Source organism: Phaseolus vulgaris, chromosome 5 (genome assembly GCF_000499845.2).
Source record: "Phaseolus vulgaris cultivar G19833 chromosome 5, P. vulgaris v2.0, whole genome shotgun sequence".
In the NCBI taxonomy this organism is placed as follows: Eukaryota; Viridiplantae; Streptophyta; class Magnoliopsida; order Fabales; family Fabaceae; genus Phaseolus; species Phaseolus vulgaris.
In genome coordinates, this window is record NC_023755.2 from 20,186,630 (window position 1) to 20,209,366 (window position 22,737).

General features: G+C 47.5%; 1 protein-coding gene across 1 annotated transcript; it reads left to right on the top strand.

The window, feature by feature from the left end:
* Positions 1–394: 394 nt before the first annotated feature.
* LOC137834099 (proline-rich receptor-like protein kinase PERK8) lies at positions 395–22,737 on the top strand. The gene is made up of 2 exons (XM_068642164.1): positions 395–473; positions 22,037–22,737. The coding sequence occupies exons 1-2, from the start codon at positions 395–397 to the stop codon at positions 22,735–22,737; spliced, it is 780 nt and encodes a 259-aa protein (XP_068498265.1).

A 22,737-nucleotide genomic window follows, 5' to 3' on the forward strand; every position in this document is an offset into this window, starting at 1 on the left:
CCCCAGATTGCAGCAGAAGAATCCAGTCCCACCATTTTGGTTAAAAAAGGGGAGGACATGGAAGCAAGAAGCCAGGCTATAAGAAGTTGATCTTGTTGCTGATAGGTGCAAAACGCAGGATTGGCCACTACGCAGTTGTTTTAATTCAGAAACTCAGAAGGAACGACAGTGCCATCAAGAAATGCATAAGCTGGAGACCACGTAAAGTAGCACTGACCTGTTGTTTCCAAACAAGAAAGTTTTCATCTGTGAGTTTGAGAGAGATAAGAGTTTGAAAATGGTGGACAACAGAAGCAATGGGTATGCGCTGGTCAAAGAGGGAATAAGGAGAAGAGGAAGATGAGGAAGAAGGAGAAGACATGATGGGGGAGAAAAAAAATTGGCTCAGAATACCATGTATGAAAAAAAGGAAGATATTATTCTTGTTATTGTCTCTCAGCAAGGTGGGCATGATAGCATATATACAGAGAAAGGTATGCAACTATAACATAACCGTTAAGAGAGGCTAACAGTAAAACTGTATTAACTGACTAACAGTTCAAGATAAAATATATGTTATTTGTAGATAGCCAAGTGTTATTCGTCTTGGCCAAAAATTCAACATTTCATTAAAGATCTAAACATATTGATATAGGGTATCATTGGATATTAGATGTTGTGGGTGTTGTTATTGTAGTTATCAAATATTCATACTAACGATAATGAAGTTGATATGATAACTAATTCATTACAAATATGGAAATTTGAAATTTGTTATAGGATCGTCGGTTTCATGGTCACCTCCATATAGTTGTGAAGGGAAGATTTATTGGGTTTTTGAACTTCCTTCTTATATGGAGAATAAACCCAAATACGTAAAGTTGCTTTGTCTCACTTATTTAACTAGAGAGAGGTTATATTACAATTGTTTGTGAAAGAGACTCATTAGTGAAATATGGCAACAAATAGAGAAAGGAGAAAAAAAAACTATAATGATCTCTAATATCCACCAAGGTATACATTCTTTAAATGTAACTAGGAATTCGTTAATAGTTGGATTTGATTGATCTTGGACAATATATTTTTAATGGGTGATTCTTTTTTTTCAATAGTTGGATCTTCGATTATAAGTTTGGAGAGGAAGAAAGATATTTCACAATGGTAACTCTATTTTGAAGTTTTTCATCTTCTTTCTTATTTAGAAAAACATTGTTGTTTGGTTTATTTTGAATGATTTTATGCATTGTTTAATCAGGTATTAGAGAATCTCTTCTACCATTGACTAATAATTATAGTAGATTTATTTCTTTGTTATTGACAACTTATGATTTTTACTCCTATATTTATTAAAGAAATAATAATTATCAAATTATATGCAATTATTGTATGCAATATTTGACGATATTGTACCCAATTATATGCAATTAATTTAATAATTATAGAATCTCATGATTAGTATCCTACCTAATTAGATTGTAATTTGGGGAGAGAAACTCCCTATATATTTTCTATGCATGAAGTGATGTAATACACATAAGAGAATAAGAAATATCTCTTCTTCTTACCATTTTTTATCATTTTCTTATATGGTATCAGAGCACCGATCTTGTTGCCCTGACAGCCTTTCCATTTTTATTCCCTAAATAAAAAATCATGTCTGGCAAAGAAGGCACCAGTAACGAGTCCGATAGAAACCTCGTACAACGCTTCAGTGCCGAGCAAATTCAGCAATTGGCAAGAGCTATTTACTCGCTCAACAATAACGGTAAAAGTGACACGTTTGTTAGCTCTGCAGGTCTGTTTGCCCATAACTCCTCTTCTAATTCTGTTTTTACGAAACCATGGATTTTGGATAGCGAAGCAACCCATCACATTGCATTTGATTCACAATTTTTCACACACACTTCATCATCATTTATTTCAAATGTTAATCTGCCCACAGACTCAACTGCGCCCATCTTATCTACAGGCACAATTAAATTCAATGACAAAATCACTCTCAAAGATGTTCTTTGTGTTCTTCTTTTAATTTTACTCCACATGGTTGCGTTTTACTGGACTTGGCTACGGGGAGGATGATTGGCTCGGGTAAACAACACGCAGGCTTATACTACATGTCCCCTCTTCCAAACCAAGCCCACGCATCTCAAATATCGACTGATCCTGATTTATGACACAAGCGCCTTGGACATCCTTCTCCGGCGTGTCTACAACTTGTATCTTCCTTACTACCTGTCCCTATCAGTAAAAATCTCATTCCCATTCATAATCATTGTAGTATTTGTCCCAAAGCTAAACAGATAAGGCTACCCTTTCCTTTAAGCACAATAAAATCTCATTCTCCATTTAATCTATTGTATTGTGACATTTGGGGTCCCCAACTCATTTTGGGAAACGTTTTTTTCCCACTATAGTTGATGACTATACTAGATGTACTTGGCTATTTCTTATGTATCACAAATCTGAAACCCAACATCTTTTAGAGTCATTCATTACATTTGCACAAAATCAATTTCAGGCATCTATTAAAACCATCCGCGTTGACAACGGATTGGAATTTATTTCAATGTATGATTTTTTTCTCAAAAAAGGTATTGAATGTCAACGCACTTGCATTTACACTCCTCAACAAAATGGAGTAGTAGAACGCAAACATAGACATGTTTTAAACACAGCACGAGCCCTCCTATTTCAGTCCAATTTACCATTAGAATTTTGGGGAGAATGCGTTTTAACCGCCACATATATCATTAATTGCTTGCCATCACCTTTACTAAAAAATAAATCACCTTTTGAGCTACTATATAATCAACCACCTTCACTTTCTCACCTAAAAACTTTTGGTTGCCTCTGTTACGCAACTGTTGTTTCACCTAAGCAAAAATTTGATCCGCGCGCCCGACAATGCATCTTCATTGGTTATCCTCACAGTAAAAAAACATACAAATTATTTGATATAGATGCACACACTTTTTTTACAAGTCGGGATGTCATCTTCCATGAAAGTGTTTTCCCATTCTGCCAACAGTCACAGACACAATCCTCACCTCCATTACAAGGTATTTTGCCTACTATTGACATTGACTTACCCACTCCTATCCAACATTCACTCGATCAACCTTCTTCTCTTACTCATCACAATGCACCTGAACCTCCATCAAACCATCCTTCTTCTCCTACTCGTCACAATACACCTGAACCTCCATCAAACCAACTCTCTTCTCCTACTCGTCACAATGCACCTGAACCTCCATCAAACCAACCTACTTCTCCTACTCGTCATAATACACCTGAACCTCTAGTAGACCAACCTTCTTCTCCCATGCCAAGAAGTTTAGCACCCATTACCAAACCTTCTCCAACCGACCTTCCTGTTCGACGATCCAGTCGCGCATCAACCCAACCTTCCTGGCTTCAAGACTACGTAATGGGATCCCAAGCCAATCATTCGACCACTGCCCAAGACCGACTGAATGGAACCAGGTATCCTATGCATCATTTTCTTTCTAATTCACGATTTTCTTCTACACATAGTGCATATCTTGCTAACATCACAGCCACCAAAGAACCTCACACTTATGCTCAAGCTATCCTTGATCGAAATTGGCAAAAAGCAATGTACGAAGAGCTTTCCGCCTTGCAACTAAATCAAACGTGGACCTTGACACCGTTACCCACTGGGCAGAAACCCATAAGATGCAAATGGGTCTATAAAATAAAGTACAACTCAGATGGTAGCGTCGACAAATATAAGGCGCGCCTTGTCGCAAAGGGGTACACTCAGATTGAAGGTGTCGATTATTCTGAAACTTTTTCACCAACAGCAAAATTAACAACTTTGAGGTGTCTTCTCACCATTGCAGCAGCCAGAAATTGGTTTACTCACCAGCTAGATGTGCAAAATGCCTTCTTACATGGAATTATTTACATGGACTTGCCACCCGGGCATCATCGACAGGGGGAGAACATTGTATGTCGACTCAACAAATCCCTTTATGGTCTCAAACAAGCATCTCGAACATGGTTTTCAACATTTTCTCATGTGCTTAAATCTGTAGGATTTCAACAGTCCAAGACAAATTACTCTCTATTCACAAGACAGAATAACTCATCATTTACTGCCCTTTTGATTTATGTGGATGATATTCTTTTGACAGGAAATTATTTGACAGAAATTCAGCATGTTAAAGATTGTTTATTACAACAATTTCGCATTAAAGATCTTGGAGACCTAAAATATTTTCTAGGGATTGAATTTTCCCGTTCCAAAGCTGGTATTTACATGTTCCAAAGAAAATATGCGCTTGATATTTTGCAGGATACGGGACTCACAGGTGCTCGTCCAGACAAATTTCCAATGGAACAATACCTAAAACTCACACCAGACGATGGAGAGTTATTAAAGGATCCAGTCAAATACAGGCGACTCGTGGGACGACTGATATACCTCACGGTTACTCGGCCTGACATAGCATTTTCGGTTCGGACCCTAAGTCAACATATACAGGATCCACGGAAACCTCATTGGGATGCTGCAATTCGGGTCCTAAAGTACATCAAAGGATCACCAGGACAAGGATTGCTATTGCCATCCGAAAACAATCTGACATTGACAGCTTATTGCGACTCAGACTGGGGAGGTTGTCAGACAACTCGGAGATCAGTATCTAGATATTGCATTTTTCTTGGTTCCTCTATTATCTCATGGAAGTCAAAAAAGCAGACAAACGTATCAAGATCATCAGCGGAAGCAGAATACCACACAATGGCCAATACTTGTTTGGAGATAGTTTGGTTGCTATATCTGTTGCAGGATTTAAAGGTGCCATGTAACTTGCCAGCTCAACTTTTCTGTGACAATCAAGCGACATTACATATAGCAGCAAACCCAGTATTTCATGAACGCACAAAACACATTGAGATAGACTGCCACATTGTGAGAGAAAAATTACAAGCTGGGATAATCAGTCCTTCATATGTACCGACACAGTATCAGCTCGCAGATATTTTTACGAAGGCATTGGGCAAGGAACGATTTTTTACGCTACGACACAAGTTGGGGGTTCTTGATCTTCACCTACCAACTTGAGGGGGAGTATTAAGGAAATAATAATTATCAAATTATATGCAATTATTGTATGCAATATTTGACGATATTGTACCCAATTATATGCAATTTTTAATACTTCTCACTTTTACAATGAATGAATTATTAGATGCATTTTAAAATAAAGGCCTTAATTTAAAATATTTCAAAATTATGAGAATTAAATATCATCAATTATAACTAAAACTATAAAACTAAAGTTGCACATAAAATATACGTACATTAAAAGTTAAAACAAAATAAGTCAGGTTTTTTGAAGTATGAGCTCGTAACAAAAAATTTACGAATTATATAAACCAACTACCATCAATCATAAAAAATATGGAAATACTGTTGAAATACTTATTATCCAAGATTAGTTGTTGAAATACTTATTATCTAAGATTAGTTGTTGAAATACTTATTATCCAAGGTTATTTTGCTGAGTTTTTAAAATAATTTTTTGAAACTTTAGAAAACTTATTTGTAATGTAAAGTTGTCGCTATCCCTTGTTCAAAGGCGACAACCATCATCTCTTCATCATGTGTTTGAAGTCTTACTGTGACCACGCAAAACCTATTCAGATAATCTTTCAGTGTCTCTCCCTCCTTTTGTCTAACGCCAAAAGGGCCGTACAACCTTGGGGGTTTGACCTTGTTGACCAAGAACTGTTGTCTAAACATTATGGAGAACTGAGAGAAAAAGGTGATCTGACCATCCGGGATCCCACTGAACCATTATAAGGTTGTACCTGTAAAAGTGCCCATGAACATCTTACATCAGATAGCATCCGTTCCTCTAGAGATAAACATATGAGTGTTGAATGTCGTAAGATGATTTTCAAGGTCCTTTATCCCTATGAAAAAGGCGATATTCGGTGTGATGTAATGAGGTGACACAAACTCATCCATAATCTCCTGCTAAAATGGCTTGGGATTATCTCTTGCTGACAAGCTCATAGATCGTTCCCTAGTGGAACGTCGGTCACGTTGATGTAGGATCTTGTGTAACTCCTCATTGGTTTTACGCAACTCCTCATTGGTTTGCGCGTGCTGCTCCATAGCTATCCAAGAGGCCTTGATTTCTGCCATCAGACGATCCTATAAAAGCTCTTGCACAGCTCGGGCTTCCGCGCGTAGCCTCTCCTGCTCAACCTTAGCTTCCTTTGGGACCTGCTCTTGGATCCGCTATTGCTCTCGTCTGTGCTCCTCGTTCGCCTCTTGGAGAGCCTTCATGGCATCCATGAGTTGCTATAAGACGGGGGCATCGCTTCCTTCAGATCCCTGCGATCCTTGTCTTGTGTTTCTCATCATGTCAAGAGGCTCAATCACAAATATGGATGGGATCATATTTTATCGGACCCCACGGTGGGCGGCAAATGTTCTCGTCGGTTGACCTCGATTGGACTGGATGGAGAGCTCCGCTTCTGGTTTGTCTCTTCTTGGTGCACTGAAACAACGCTCCGCTGAGACAAAGGGGGCTCTACCTGTTGATCACACTCCACTCTGAGGATCAGGTCAGTGAGAGCTGATCCTGCCTGTTGACCAAAACGTTGGAGCTTTGCCTCGTCAAACTTGGATCGACTTCTGCGCCGTGTTAGCCTCCGTCCTTCACCGCGATCCACCTCAAGAACCTGCAAAAGACGAAACGGCGCCGCTGCGGCCGATCACGCTCCGACGCCCAAGTCAGCGACTGAACCACCAATTACTTAAGAGTAAAACTCAAGAACTCTAAGGAACCGTGACCAGTTCTCTCTCAGTGTACTCAAGACTCGCAAGCGTAAAGAAACAATCTGAACGTGCGTACCTCAGAAGTTCGTTGGGAACTCTTATATACCTGGGCACTTTCTCTCTCCTGGCAGTTACACATCTGGACACGTGGCTCGCATCCAGCTGTACACGTGCCATCATCTGGAGCATCCTTGACTTGGGCGCTACTTCTTACTCTTCAGGTTTTTTGGCTAAGTTACTTATGCATGATACTACTCAGTGCATAATTGCCTTGGAGCGTGATCTCTTCTGGATGGCGAGTTCGGGTGCCTTCGTACACACCTTCCCTGTGGTCTCGCCGGCCGCCTTCACGATCTGCCCTACCTGCTTCACCGTATATGTTCAAGTAAGCTGTCTCCCGACCTCATCCTCTGGCCAGCTGGGAAATGACTATCTGCCTTCATCTTCGGCGATGTCCTTGTTTTGGCGACTTCTAATCACTTGGTCGCCTGGGTTCACATCTGGCGACTTCATCTTCAACCCAGAGACCGCCGGTTTAGGTATGCTGGAGATCGGAGCACGCCAACTTAATAACTGGCGACTACACGAACCCCTCGACTTCCTTCCCTTCTGCCAGCCAGGTGTCCCATGCAACACGCCTATATAATAGCTCGATGCCACGTCATCACTTTCGACTACCAGGACGGTACACAAGCCCCCCAGTCTTAAGCGAAGACTTGTCCAGCGAAAAGACTAAAGGAGTCACGTCACTACCGATCTACGTGGCGCTGGCGCAGAATTCCAAACGTTTGTACTTTCTGCTTTCCTGACGCTCCACCAAACACTCTTCCAATCACTCGACACGTGGCTTCATCAACGGTTACCTTTAGTTGTCATTTACGCTTCCAAAACCCATTCGAAAAACCCTTAAACCCATTTCACTTCTACTGTTCCATCACCTCTTTGCCTTCTCAAACGCTTCGAGCTTCTTCTGCAAAAACCCACGATGCTCTTCAACCTTCTGAATCCTTAACTTCCTTCAACGTTCATCCGATCATCGAAAGGTACTCCCTTTACTTCTTCTGTTGAGTTTTCCTGCATTTTGACCGATTCGCATCATCCATTAACTGTCTGGTGCATACGCTGTGGGCTGTTTCTTCTATTTCTCCCTTCTCGTAACTTAGGGCTTCATCTCCATTACAACGAACCTTTGTTCGTTCGTTTTTTTTCATCCTTCTTTCACAATCGAGTCAGCCTCTGCGAACTCTGCTCACCTTTCCCTTTCTTTTTCCTTTGTAGTTTCCGCGATGGCTCGCTCAAAGATCACCCCAAATCCTCCTCCCTCATCACGAAACCCTCCCTCTCAAGCTCATAACCCACCACGGGCACCTGGTGCTTCCTCCTCCCAGGCTGAGAGGCCTGCAACCTCTCACCCCAACCTTGCTCAGGCAACTCCACCCATTGCCGGAGGTGCCTCCATTCCTTCCCCCGACTACAAGAAGCTATACCCGTGGGCCAACTCGACTTTGCTGAAGGAGACTTCTTCAGTAAATTCTGCTGGGGCTGTTCTTCGGTTGAAGAAAGGGGATGAGCCCCACCTGTCGTTCCACAAGGAGCACGATGACAAGTTGTTGGTGCTACCTTGCCCCCCCGACGTGCCAGTTTGTGCAGACGACAAAGGGAACAACGGCGAGTTGTTCTGCTTTGTATACACCACCCTATTGAAGAAGGTGAAACTTAGGTTTCCCTTCACTCGTTTTGAAAGGGAGCTACTGACCGAGCTCGACATCGCCGCCGCCCAGCTCCATCCCAACAGCTGGGCATTCGTACGGGCGTTTCAAATCATATGCGCGCATCTGGGACTGCCAACGTCAGTGGACGTTTTCCTTTTCCTTTTTGAAGCTAAGCATCCAGGAGATCGCCTTTGGGTGAGTCTGAACGGGATTGCTGGGAGGTCGATCCTCTCTATCTTCCAGCAATCCTATAAGGATTGGAAAGGCAAATTTGTCCAAGTGCGCCAGAACGACCAGGACGCCTCGTTGCTCGACGGCTTTCCCTTGTACTGGGTAAACAAGGGAAACAAAGACTCCAAGGGAAGCTTCAGGAGGCCAAGAAGCCCTGACAGCATGGGCGCTTTGGACAAAGATCTGTGCCTCTTCTGGAAGAGCGTGGCAGACGCCAACATTACCTTCCTCACCACAGCGCTCATCTCCTTCGAGTTCTTCAAAGACCAACTCGAGGCTCGAATAGGTTAGAGCTCACCTCAATATCTAAGTTATTGCTCTTGGCGATACCTCTGTTAGCTGTTGCTGGGCGTCTTGTCTGTTGTGCACAAGACTTGGGTTTTATTTTCTGCATCACTTGTTTGCTTCATTTGCATATCTACTCATGTGTTTATCTTTCTCTCTGAGCTGACCCATGTACCTTTGTATTATGCAGATCTCATGTTGGGCAAGGGAAAACTGGCTGAATTGAAGGCGCTCGCCCGAGCCCATGGGTTGGCGTCGGGTTCCCAGACCGTGCCCAATTCAGTGGTGGAGATCGCCGCTGCCCAGGGCAGATCGCCCCCTGAAGGCCCGACTCCTTTAGAGGCCCAGCCCGCCCAACAACGCAAGAAGCTCATCCTCAGGAAACCAAAGAGGAAGACCCCTCAGGTGGTCCATGAGGATGAAGAAGAAGACGATGAGGCAACTGAAGATGGCCTCATCACCAAAAGAAGGAGGGTGGCGCCTTCCTCACCACCTGCTCCACCTCCTCTTCCAACATCAACACCGCCTTCTCAGCCAGCTCCACCTCCAACACTTCCTCCTCCCCCAGCTCCCACATCGCCAGTCCAAGCAGTTCCCTTGGCGCCTGCATTTCCTGTGGTTGAGGTTGCTGAGCCCAACTTCATGGAGAACCCCCCGAGCGCCTCCACGCCATATGTATCTGCTGGAGGGGGTCCTCCTTCAACCGTCTCAACTGCGGAAGCTGCACCAGGCGGGGATGAAGGTGCTCACAACTCGCCTATCATCATCACCGAGTCCCCCTCGTCGCCACCACGTCAAGAAGCTCCAACTCAGCAGCCAACTCAAGAAGGTGGTGGCGAGAACCAGCAACAGGCTCCCCTGGTGCCTCCACGAGCAAACCTCTCTCTTGAGGTCAAAAGGGTGTGGGAACCCTTCTCAACAAAACTTAAGATGATGGCAGAGGATTTCCCCTCCATCATATCAAAAGCTGTGGAGAGTTCTAGCAAGAAGCTCCAGGATGACATCTCCATGCTCCAAGAGGAGAATCGCCTAATAAGGATCGAGGCGGAGAAGTTATCCTCCAACCTTATGCTGGCGGAGATCGATCATTCCCGAGTGGAGGACGCCATGAGCACCGAGCTGCGAGTGGCGCGCAAGGAGGCCACCGATCTACGCCATAAGGTGCAGCTCTTAGCTCAAGAGAAGATCGAGCTGGAGAGCAAGCAGGTCCCTTATCGCGTCAAGGTGGCTGACCTGGAGGCGTCGATCAAAGCAGATGCCGCCAAGGTAAAAAACCTTGAGAAGAGGTCAGCAGATTGGGAGGTCTTCTTGGGGAAAGTTGAAAAGGAGAGAGACGACACCATGGCCAAGCTCGCCGAGGCCAAAAAAGAAAACGAAGGGATCGCCGCAGAGCTGGTCCAAGCGCAGGCGGAGAACTAGAGGGTTACTGAAGACCTTCTTCAAGCTCGGGAGGGGGCTGAAGAACTGAAGCAGCAGAATGAGGGGCTCAAGAAGTAGATTGAAGAACTCGAGCTGAGCTCCGCCCAAATTCTTGCTGCTGGGTTTGACGCCGCCTTGGAGCAGTTCGCCTGCTAATATCCTGATCTGGACCTCTCCATGGTGTCTCTGAACAACGAAGTGGTGGACGGGAAGATTGTTCCTTCTGAAGACTAGTTGCTACCCTCCATCCATTATTCCTATGCTTTCTCCTTTACACATACTTACTTGTAATAAATTTTTCCCTTTTTCTGCACATGTATTTTGAACTGATGCCATTATGTTACAACATTTCCCGCTCCTTTCCATAATCTCTCTTGTCAACTTTATCTTCCTCGCATAAATCTCTCAGACGAAATTAACTTAGTAACTCCGCGAGCGCAATTGTATACTAACTGCGTCGAACCATCAGCTTTCGAACGATAACATTCTAACAACTTGTAACCTCAAGGTAATGAACCTTAGCGCGAAATCACTCTTCAAATAACGAGCTTCAACCCAACTAATGGCTTAAGAAACATCTTACCTGATCTGCCTTATCAAAACGGGCCTTGGCTTCTCGCCATCGCTTGAATTTCTCCTGGTCGCCAAAGAGTCTTAGCGATACTAGCTTCCTCTTGCCTTCACAACTTGGCCATTGTTTCTTCATCTGGGGGTAGAGGCGCCTTTCGGATCCTTCTCTACCTTCCCTGACCTTCAGAACAGTAAGCCGGATAGCTAAGTGTTCTCTTCGAACCCACCTTAGCTATCCTTAAAACTTCTTCCACCCTCTACACCGTACCTGAACTCGTTCGAGACGAGAAGGATTTTATCTTGCCTGAACTCGCTCGACGGCGAGAAGGTCTTTAACTCGCCTGAACTCGCTCATCGGCGAGAAGGTCTTTAACTCGCCTGAACTCGCTCGACGGCGAGAAGGTCTTTAACTCGGGCCTCTACATTGCCCCAGGGGCTACATCTTCTCTCCCCTAGAAACACTGAGGACTTTTTGCTGGTGCCTCTACATTGCCTCAGAGGCTACATCTTCTCTCCTCTGGAAGCACTGAGGACTTTTTACTGGTGCCTCTACATTGCCCCAGAGGCTACATCTTCTCTCCTCTGGAAGCACTGAGGACTTTTTACTCTTCCTCGCCTGCACTCGCTCGACGGCGAGGAGGTCTTTATCTCGCCTCAGGACGCGCGAGGGCGTTGAGGTCTTTTAACTGGTGCCTCCGATCGCCGAAAGACGATGAGGACTTTAAACTTTAACTGATGCCGCCAATCGCCAAAAGACGATGGGGACTTAGAAAACTTTTTAGAAAGCATGCAACATAACTTCAACTCGCCTTAAATCACATATAAGTGACAAGGTCTTTCTTCAAAACTTTCGGAAAACAACAAGCATGCAATCTAAAACACTTTAAACTTTGAAAACTCTTCTTTATTGGGCGGCCTCATTAAAAACCCTCCTTAGGGAAAAAAGAGTGCCCCCTCCAAACTGTTTTAACAGAAACATTGTAAAGCTCTTCGTGTTTGTTTTTACTTACAAAGTTCTTAACTGTAATATAACTTGAGGTGCGTGGCGTTCCAAGTGCGAGGAATCACCCCTCCTTCCAATGTTTCTAAGCGGTAGGCGCCGTTCCCGAGCGCCTCGGTTATTTTGAACGGTCCCGTCCACTTAGGCGACAGCTTGTTCTCCATCTCGTACTGGTGGGCCTTCCTCATCACCAGGTCGCCTTCTCTGAACTGTCTTGTCATCACCTTCGAGTTATATCTTCGTTCAATCCTTCTTTTCACCGCCTCAGCTTTCAATCTTGCCTCCTCCCTGACCTCATCCAGCAAATCCAGATTCAGCCTTCTTTCCTCATTCGAGTCTTCCGCTACAAAGCTCTGGAATCTCGGCGAGCTCTCTTGGATTTCCACTGGAATCATTGCGTCGCATCCATAGACCAGGCTGAATGGGGTCTCATGGGTTCCTGACTGCTCGGTGGTGTGGTACGCCCAGACTATACGGGGTACCTCCTCAGCCCAACTTCCTTTGGCTTTCTCTAGTCTTCTCTTCAAGCCTCTGAGTAGTACCCGGTTGGCTGACTCTACTTGGCCATTCGTCTGAGGGTGCTCGACAGATGCAAATACTTGTTGAATTCCCACCCCTTCGCACAGCTTCTTCAACAGGTGACTTGCAAACTGAGTCCCGTTGTCCGACACCAGGCGCTTGGGCACACCAAATCGGCACACAATGTTCTTCCACACGAAACCCTCGATCTTGTGTGCGGTGATCTGGGCCACTGGTTCTGCCTCGATCCAGTTGGTGAAATACTCAATCGCCACCACCAAGTACTTCATCTGCCTGATCGCCAATGGAAAGGGTCCCAGAATATCGATCCCCCACGTGTGAAACGGCCAAGGGCTGTAAATCGACTTCAACTCCTCGGGAGGCGCCTTGTGCCAATCGGCGTGCTGCTGACACTGCTTGCAACACTGTGCATACTTCTTGCAGTCTTCTCTCATCGTAGGCCAGTAGTAACCAGCACGGAGGGTCCTTGCGGCCAGAGCTCGACCCCCGACGTGGCTTCCACATATCCCTTCATGGAGCTCTGCCATAATTCTTGTACATTTCTCACCATGCACACATTCCAGGAGTGGGTGAGTGAACCCAAACCTATACAGCTCGCCATCAATCATTGTGAACTTGCTAGAATTCTTCTTTATCTTCCTCGCCTCCGTCGGATCCAGCGGGAGGAGGCCATCCGCCAGGCATCGCTTGTACTGCGTTACCCAGGTATCTGGCTCATGGGCAGCGCAGACCTGTGCCACGTTCACCTTCTCTCCCCGACATGCCCTTATTCTTGGCGACCTCAAGGTCTCTTGAGTCAAGGACCTGTGACTCCTCGCCGCTTTCTCCGTCGATTTGCTTATCTGAAGAACCAGGTGATCTGCCACAAATGCTCTAGGCGTCTTCAGAGTTTCTTGAATCACCGTCCTCTTCCTACCCCCCTTGCCGGAACTGGCGAGCTTAGCTAGCAAGTCAGCTCGGGCATTCTGCTCTCTAGGCACATGCACCACTTCGAAGGAGGCAAAGGAGCTCCTCAATTTCTGTACATACTCCAGGTAAGCCGCCATTTGTGGATCTTTAGCCTGGAACTCACCTGTTACTTGTCCCGTGACCAACATTGAGTCACTCTTAGCCATCAACACCCTAGCTCCCATCTCCTTGGCCAGCAAGATTCCGGCGATCAGCGCCTCATACTCTGCTTGATTGTTGCTGGCTTTGAAGGCAAACCTCAGGGACTGTTCAATCAGCACGCCGTTGGGTCCTTCCAAGATGACTCCAGCACCGCTACCCCCTCAACTCGTGTCGCTTCAGACGAGAGCTCGACCACGAAGTCTGCGAAGATCTGTCCCTTAATCGGACCTCGGGGCTCATACTTGATGTCGAACTCCGACAGCTCCACCGCCCACTTCACCATCCTCCCAGCGACGTCGGGCTTCTTCAAGACCTTCTGAATGGGCAAGTCGGTCATCACCAGTATCGTGAAGCTATGGAAATAGTGGCGTAACCTCCTTGCCGAAAAGACTACTGCCAGTGCAGCCTTCTCCAGGGCCTGATATCTTGTTTCGGGGCCCTGCAGCACCTTACTAACAAAATAAATGGGCTTTTGAGCCTGATCTTGGTCCTGGGCGAGCACCGCACTCACCACCCTCTCAGTTACAGCAAAATACAACCTGAGAGGGGTTCCCACCAGCGGTTTGGACAAAACCGGCGGGCTCGCCAGATACTCCTTAAGCTTGACGAAGGCTTCTTCACACTCCTTCGTCCAGGCAAACTTGTTATTCTGCTTTAAACACTGGAAATACGAATGGCCCTTTTCTCCCCTAGTCGACACGAAACGAGACAGGGCGGCCATCCGACCTGTAAGCTGTTGCACTTCCTTCACGGTGGCCGGGCTCCTCATCGCCAAGATGGCAGCACACTTATCAGGGTTGGCTTCTATTCCTCTCTCAGTTAAGAGGAAACCCAAGAACTTCCCAGCCTCCACGCCAAAGATGCACTTCTCGGGATTCAGCTTTAACCTGAACTTGGCGATCGTGGTGAACAACTCCTCCAAGTCCTCCACGTGCTTGCTCTTCTCCGGTGAGGTCACGACCATGTCATCTACGTATGCTTGCACATTTCTTCCCAGCATTGGTGCAAGTACCCGATCCATCAACCTCTGGTATGTGGCCCCCGCGTTCTTCAGCCCAAATGGCATCACCTTGTAGCAGTAGCACGATCTCTCGGTCATGAAGGCAGTCTTCTCTTCATCCATGGGATGCATCTTGATCTGGTTATACCCCGAGAAGGCATCCAGGAAACTCAACAACTTACACCCTGCAGCACTGTCCACCAGGGCGTCTATGCTTGGCAAAGGATACGAATCCTTTGGGCAAGCCTTGTTCAGATCGGTGAAGTCGACGCACATGCGCCACTTCCCATTGCTCTTTTTTACCAGCACGACGTTGGCCAGCCACTCAGGGTACTGCACCTCCCTGATATGGCCTGCAGCGAGGAGCTTCTGGGTTTCGTCTCTAATCGCTTGCCTCCTCTCCTCGTTGAACTTCCTTCTCCTCTGCCGTACCGGCCTCACCTGGCTGTCCATCGCCAAATGATGGCACAAGAAGTCGGGATCGATCCCGGGCATGTCCGAAGCGGACCACGCGAACGCATCCAGATGCCGCTCTATCACCTTGGCGATCTGGTCCTGGAGCTCAACTTCCAGAGATCTCCCCAGCTTGAAGATCTTTCCCCCGATCTCTCTTTCGAGCCACTGCTCGACGGGTTTTGGTCTGGTTTCTCTGGCGATCACCGCCCTGGCGATTCCCAGCTCCCTCGCTTCCTCAAGGCGATTCCTCGCCTCTTCTTCCTCTAGACCGTCGTTCCCCTCCCCCAGCTCAGCATCCACCATCACCACGTCGCTTCCGGCGGTCTCCTCTATTACCGTCGGCCTGGGCTTCTCACCAGGAGGCGGGGTGGTTGTCACGTAACTCACTGACCTCTTGTTCTTCAGGCTATTCTCATAGCACTTCTTCGCTTCTTTCTGGTCGGATTTGATGGTGATCACCACCCCCTCCATAGACGGCAGCTTTACCTTCATGTGCCGGGTCGAAGGTATAGCGCCTATTCTGTTGAGCGTGGGTCTTCCCAGCAGAATGTTGTATGCTGAAGGAGCGTTTATGACAAGGTACTTGATTTTCTCTGTTCTCGAACCCGCCTCATCTGTAAACGTAGTCCTCAACTCAATGTACCCCCTGACCTCCACCTGGTCACCAGCGAAACCATACAAACACCCTCCATAGGGCCTCAGCTGGTCAAGGGGTAGCTTCAACTGCGTGAAAGTCGACCAGAACATCACGTCTGCCGAGCTTCCTTGGTCCACCAGAACCCTGTGGACCTTCCTTCCTGCTGTGATCAGCGAGATGACTATGGGGTCGTTGTCATGAGGCACAACGTCCTGAAGATCTTGCTTTGTGAACGTGATGTCCACATCCGGCGAGTGGTCCTCAAACATATCCACCGTCATCACAGACCTCGCATACTTCTTCCTCTGTGACGCGGTGCATCCACCACCCGAGAAACCTCCCGCAATAGTGTGGATTTCCCCGTGGGTAGGCATCTCGTGCTGCTGAGCCTCACCACCTGCTGGATGGGAGCTCGACGCGCCCCCTGTCCTTCTATCCAGCAAATAATCATTTAGGAACCCGCTCTTGACCAGGTCGTCGAGCTGGTATCCTAAAGCTAAGCATGAGTCCACGGTGTGGCCAAAGCCCTGGTGGAATTCGCACCAGGCGTCTGGCTTTGGTCCCAACACCTTATCGCCCACCTTCTCGGGCGCCTTCAGCCTTGCTGATATATTGGGAATGGCGATCAGGTCCGCCAATCCCATGACAAACTTGTGCTTTGGCGGGCGATTGTACTCCCGGCGTGCTGGTTGAGAGCGGCCTGGGCCCCTGCCTTTGTTCTTCCTTGGATCGTAAGGATGGCGAGTCCTCTGATCCCTCTTGGCCGCCGCTGTCTCCAGCACCCTCTGTGGCTGGATCCTGGTCTGGGCACGTGGCCTAGCGGGAGCCAAGCTTCCCCTCTTCTCAGCGACCTCCCTTTCATCGGCGATGTGGGCCACCACAAGTCGCCTAACCTCAGCAAATGTCGCGGGGTGAGCCCTGATCAACGCCTCGCAGAAGGGTCCCGACAGCACGCCCTTCTTGAACGCGTAGACCAACATCTCTTCGTTCTTGGCCGGCGAGCGGACCATCTAAGCCCCAAAACGATTCAAGTAGTCCCTGAGGGACTCTCCCTGGTACTGCCTTATGTCAAACAGATCATAAGACACTCTGGGCGGTGTCTTGTTCACTATATACTGCTCGACGAAGATCTTCGAAAACTGTTGGAAATAGGTTATGTGACCTGTAGGCAGGCTCACAAACCATTCCAGCGCCGTTCCCTGGAGTGTGCTCACAAACATCTTGCAGTACACGGCGTCTGATCCTCCTGACAGCATCATCTGCGTATGGAACGTGGTGAGATGTGCCTCAGGATCCTCCACGCCGGTAAAAACAGCCTTCACAGGCACCACACTCGCAGGAATAGGCGTGTCTGTAATCGCCTGAGCGAAAGGCATAGGGAAAACGCGAGGCGGCGTTGACGGCGCGACCTCTTCAGCGACTGGACGCCCTCGCTGCTCCTGAAGAGCTTGACGCAGTTCCTCAGTCACTCTACTGAGCTCATCATTTCTGGCCCGAGAGGTGACCAGGTCCTCGTGCATTCTTGCCTGCTCTATACTCGAGGCTTCCACATTCGCCTGCAGCGAACGCATGATTTCCACCATCTGCGCCATAGTCATGGCGCCTTCAGCAGCAACGGGCGCAACTGGACTTGAACGGTTGCTTCTCATTTTTCTCATGAAAACTTGACAAATCACTGAGAGCGATGAACAACACCTTCTTCAGCGACGATCGATTCAACGATCAATCGGTCAGAACTTCGCGAAACTTCGAAAAGCTTTAAGAACACAGCGAACCTTCACAGAAGCTTGCAACTCTACCAAAAACCAACGCTTCTTTCACGAAAATTCAAACGAGCAACAGAACTTAGATCTCACCGATTAAAACTCGCGCAAGCAGCAAAAAACCTCACCTCACTGAATCAAAACTCAAACGAACGGTGGAAAATGGTTGCACCAGCACACAACCAAATAGAAACCACAGAAACCTCCAAGAACTCATGCTGTGGATGGGAACAGGTTTTACACGGCCGCACTGTGGGCGCCTGATGATCCTGCCTGTTGACCAAAACGTTGGAGCTTTGCCTCGTCAAACTTGGATCGACTTCTGCGCCGTGTTAGCCTCCGTCCTTCACCGCGATCCACCTCAAGAACCTGCAAAAGACGAAACGGCAGCGACTGAACCACCAATTACTTAAGAGTAAAACTCAAGAACTCTAAGGAACCGTGACCAGTTCTCTCTCAGTGTACTCAAGACTCGCAAACGTAAAGAAACAATCTGAACGTGCGTACCTCAGAAGTTCGTTGGGATCTCTTATATACCTGGGCACTTTCTCTCTCCTGGCAGTTACACATCTGGACACGTGGCTCGCATCCAGCTGTACACGTGCCATCATCTGGAGCATCCTTGACTTGGGCGCTACTTCTTACTCTTCAGGTTTTTTGGCTAAGTTACTTATGCATGATACTACTCAGTGCATAATTGCCTTGGAGCGTGATCTCTTCTGGATGGCGAGTTCGGGTGCCTTCATACACACCTTCCCTGTGGTCTCGCCGGTCGCCTTCATGATCTGCCCTACCTGCTTCACCGTATATGTTCAAGTAAGCTGTCTCCCGACCTCATCCTCTGGCCAGCTGGGAAATGACTATCTGCCTTCATCTTCGGCGATGTCCTTGTTTTGGCGACTTCTAATCACTTGGTCGCTTGGGTTCACATCTGGCGACTCCATCTTCAACCCAGAGACCGCCGGTTTAGGTATGCTGGAGATCGGAGCACGCCAATTTAATAACTGGCGACTACATGAACCCCCTGACTTCCTTCCCTTCTGCCAGCCAGGTGTCCCATGCAACACGCCTATATAATAGCTCGATGCCACGTCATCATATCCGACTACCAGGACGGTACAAGAGCATACAAGATAAGTATTCAGTTTAAGTCTTAAGTATTCAGAAACAGCGTACCTGATGGAGATCAAGCTCAAGAGGACATGGAGGCCAATCAACAAGATCAAGAAGAGGTAGAGGCACAAATAGAGGACGCCCATGGAGGTCAAAGCCCACCTCAAAGGCTTACAAGAAGCATGTTCAAAGCTTTAGGAGCTAGGGGACATTTATTTTCTCTTTTTGTAATTTCTTTGGTTGAAGGTGCTTAGAGGGAAACATTAGAAACCTCTTTTGTTATAGCATCTTTTAGGCTTTAGTTAGGAGCTTTAGGAGGGGGGGTGTATTAGTAGATAGGTGTAGGAGTAGAATAGGAGGTGCCAAAGTGAAGGAAGAGGTCACACCTTCCTCATGCCTTGTAAATAGGCGCCGGTTCTAGAATGATTTAGGGGGGAAATTTGAAATTGTTTAGCTTGCATTTCAGCACCTTAGGCTATAAATAGAGGTGCTTCCTTTGTAAATTGCATATTTGAATTTTAGAGAAAAGAAACTATACTCAAATTTTGAGTGATCATTGGAGAGCTTTTGAGCCTTCTTCTCTAGTCTCATCTTGAAGGATCCATGGTGTCCTCAAGTGGCGGCAACACACTCATCTAGAAGTAACCATCCTTCTAGTGGCGTGATCATCCAACCATACATCCATCTTCATGAGCACTCTCTTTTCCTTCCTTTCTTCTTTTGTTATTTTCTTGTCTTAGCTTGTTTCCTTGTTGAATTTGGTTCGGCAGTTTCAGCTGTAGTTTGTGTTGCTTCGGTTCTTTCTTTATGCCTTGCTGTTCTTCATCTTTCTTCTTCATTTTCCAGCTTTTTGTTCGGTTCATTTTAATTTCCAGCATTCAATTTCAGTTTGCTTAGCTTTTGTGCCTTTTTGTTCGGTTCAATTTGACAATAATTGGAACTTCTATATGAGTTTGTGTTTTGGCACTAGTTTTGGTGAGTTCTTGTTCATAGAACCTTGATCCATTTCTATGATAAAGTGCCTAGCTCTTAACCAACTCAAGATGATTCCTAAGAATGTCAAGAATCATTCTAATTGTGCTAGTGGAATCACATCAGTACCTTTATTGGGGTCTCAAGCCCCTTTTATAGATTTCCCTTCAATAGCTTTTACTAATGAGAACATAATCTCAACAGAAAACATATAATCATAACAGAAAACCTCTTGTTCATGTCCAAATCTTATCGTCGGGTGCTAACAATAGGAAAATATTTTGTTTACACGTGCACCATTACTTTCTGTTTCGTCCGGTTGACCTGGGACGTCTTCGTGCGCGACCTCAACCGTCAGCTAGGGACTCCTTCCCACTGGTTACCTGTGGATTCCTGCAAAGATGGAAAAAAGGGCGCCCTAGCGGCCGTTTGCACTCCGACGCTCAAGTCAGCCAGCAAGAAACACCAAAAACTATGCACCTCCGTATCGGAGCACCGCGTATAGCACTCTGAAGGTGGTAAAATGGAAACTGTGTCTAGTGTATATTTTCTCGTTCTGGCAAAGATCTTTCCCCAGTCCCTTGTACGCAACCCCAAGGCTCGAACAAACAACTAGAGAGTTTCTGGAAAATTTGCCAAAAGTTCCAACCCCGTTTCCAACATTCAAAGCGCTATTTAAACTACCCTAGCATTTAAAGTGCCTTAAAGCGCTTTTAATCATAAAACGTAGCGCATTTAATTAGAAAACGTAGCGCATTTAAGACGTTGAAACGCTTGGGAGCCTTTATGGTACCTTAAACGCTCGAAACGGAAACTGTATTAAATGACTTTAATTACCTGGTACCTGGCTAAATGGTGTTTCTATTCTGACCTGGCTGCTGTACACGTGGAGGGCCTCACAGCGCCATGACCCCATCTTGGGACGTTTCTTCGTGTGAGTCCTCCTGCTTGGGAGTGCTACTGCGCAAGGGGTGACTTTTTGGGTGCCAACTCATGCCCCCAATTATCTAGTCACTCACTTTGAGAGCGTATCTGCCTTCCTCTCGTACCCTGCGCCTGGCTACCCTGGGCGTGACCCTCCTCTTGAGTCGTATCTGTCCCAAAGGCGTCTCTGGGGCGACAGGGGTACTTCACGAGTCAGGCTGCCCTACACTGGTGCTACCACTATGGCCTTGAAGCCACCTTTCTCTTCTCTTTATCACTACCCCGGATTTATCGGGACCTGAGGCCTTCCCATGGCGTCGCTCCCTCCATTGTCTTTCCTACCCATGGGTATCGGGGAACCACACTGTGATTGCTTTGCCTTAGTGATATTTAATCTTGGCGACGCCCTGGTTGGGCGACGCCTTCACCTAGGCGACGCCCTGCCTTGGCGACGCTGGCACTTGGCGTTTCTTCACCTAGGCGACGCCTTATGTTGACTTTGAGTTGAGATGTTGACTTTGACCTTGACTTTGTCAACGCCCGGATACGGGACGGTACACAAGCCCCCCAAGACCCCCAAGTCCAACTATAAAGCCTTCTATTCATGGGCCCCCGACGAGCTCTTGAACGAATGTACCAGCCTGACAACCATTCAGGACCTGGAGAATCATCATAGGGATCCTCACTTGTACAACTTTAATGCTTTCTGCCGCACCCATGACGCGCACATCTCTGTTCGTCCCGGCAGACCTGGGGAACCTGTCTGCGTGGATGACAGACCCAGAAAGGGGGATCCTTTCTTCTTCATGTACCAGACGGTATTTAAACGCGTCGGGGTGCGCCTCCCATTCACGCCCTTCGAGAGGGAACTCCTCACCGAGATTAACACAGCCCCCGCCCAGCTTCACCCCAACAGCTGGGCATTTGTAAGGGGTTTTCAAATTCTCTGCGGGCACCTGGGCATCCTTCCCTCTGTGGATGTCTTCTTGCATTTCTTCGAGGTGAAGAAACAGGGGAAAAGCTTTTGGGTAAGCTTCTCCGGGATTGCGGGTAGGATCCTTCTCTCCCTCTTCCAGAACTCCTACAAAAACTGGAAAGGAAAATTCTTTAGGGTATGCTGCGCCAAGCACAACCCCATAACCTTAGACGGCTTCCCCCTGTACTGGACGGAGCACCCCAAGCTGCTCAGGGCCAAGGCTCTGGATGAGCTATCCCCTGCTGATAGGGAGGTATGCAAGGCCTTGGCTGGCCTGGGGATTGTCTTCGATACGTTGAAGCTTATCGCGAGCGAATACAACGCCCACTGCCTGACCACCTATTTTGGTAGGGAGACTCCTCTCTTCCTATCTTTTGTTATCTGTACTTTACTACTTAATGTTTGTTCCTCTGGCCTCTTCCACCTGTTTTCCATTGTGCCATGTGACTTATGTCTCATTCATCTACGCGTTTTGTGGTTTTGTATAACCGCTTTGGCTTTGACTTCTGCTGTTTGGTTTATCTGAATGTAGGATCGGTGATGGATGCCTCCAAAAGGATGATGCTGGCGAAAGCGATGAAGGCCGCTCGTGCTGCCAAAGCTGGCGCCTCTTCCGCCCCTGCTGCTGACCCAAACCCCCCATCGACCTTGCCTCCGCCACCACCGACCACTACCGAAGCCCCACTAGGCTCATCTTCACCATCCCCACATAGCCCCGAGGCGCTTCATTCTCCCGGCTGTCCTCCGCCTATCGCCGCCGTCCCTCTGGACGTGGCTTCATCACCGGCTCCAACGCCCCTTGACAAAGGAAAACGGGTCTTGGAGATTATATCCGATGATGGGGACTCCGATGGCGTGGCACCCTTCAAGAGGAGGAAAGCTGCGAGGGTTCCCCTCCTACCAGCGGCATCGCCCCAGGGAGAGGATTCCTTCAGGGACAACCCTCCAAGTGCTACTTCTCTTCCCCCCGCAATGGTCCAAGAGGAAGCAGGTGAAGATGCCGAATCTGCTCCACCCCCGCCACCGGTAGAGGTCTCTACTTCTCCCGCCTCCGTTGCCGCCGCCCCCGATCTTATTGCCATCCCTCCTCTAATTATGCATCTGATGAGGGGCTTCAGCGGTGGATCAATGCCAAAAGGCTCCGACAGGAAGGAGGGAATGCCCTTCTACTTGGGAGCCTTCTTGGCAGTGGCCCTTGAATGGCGCGCCCAAGCCAGAAACGTTGTTCTGTAG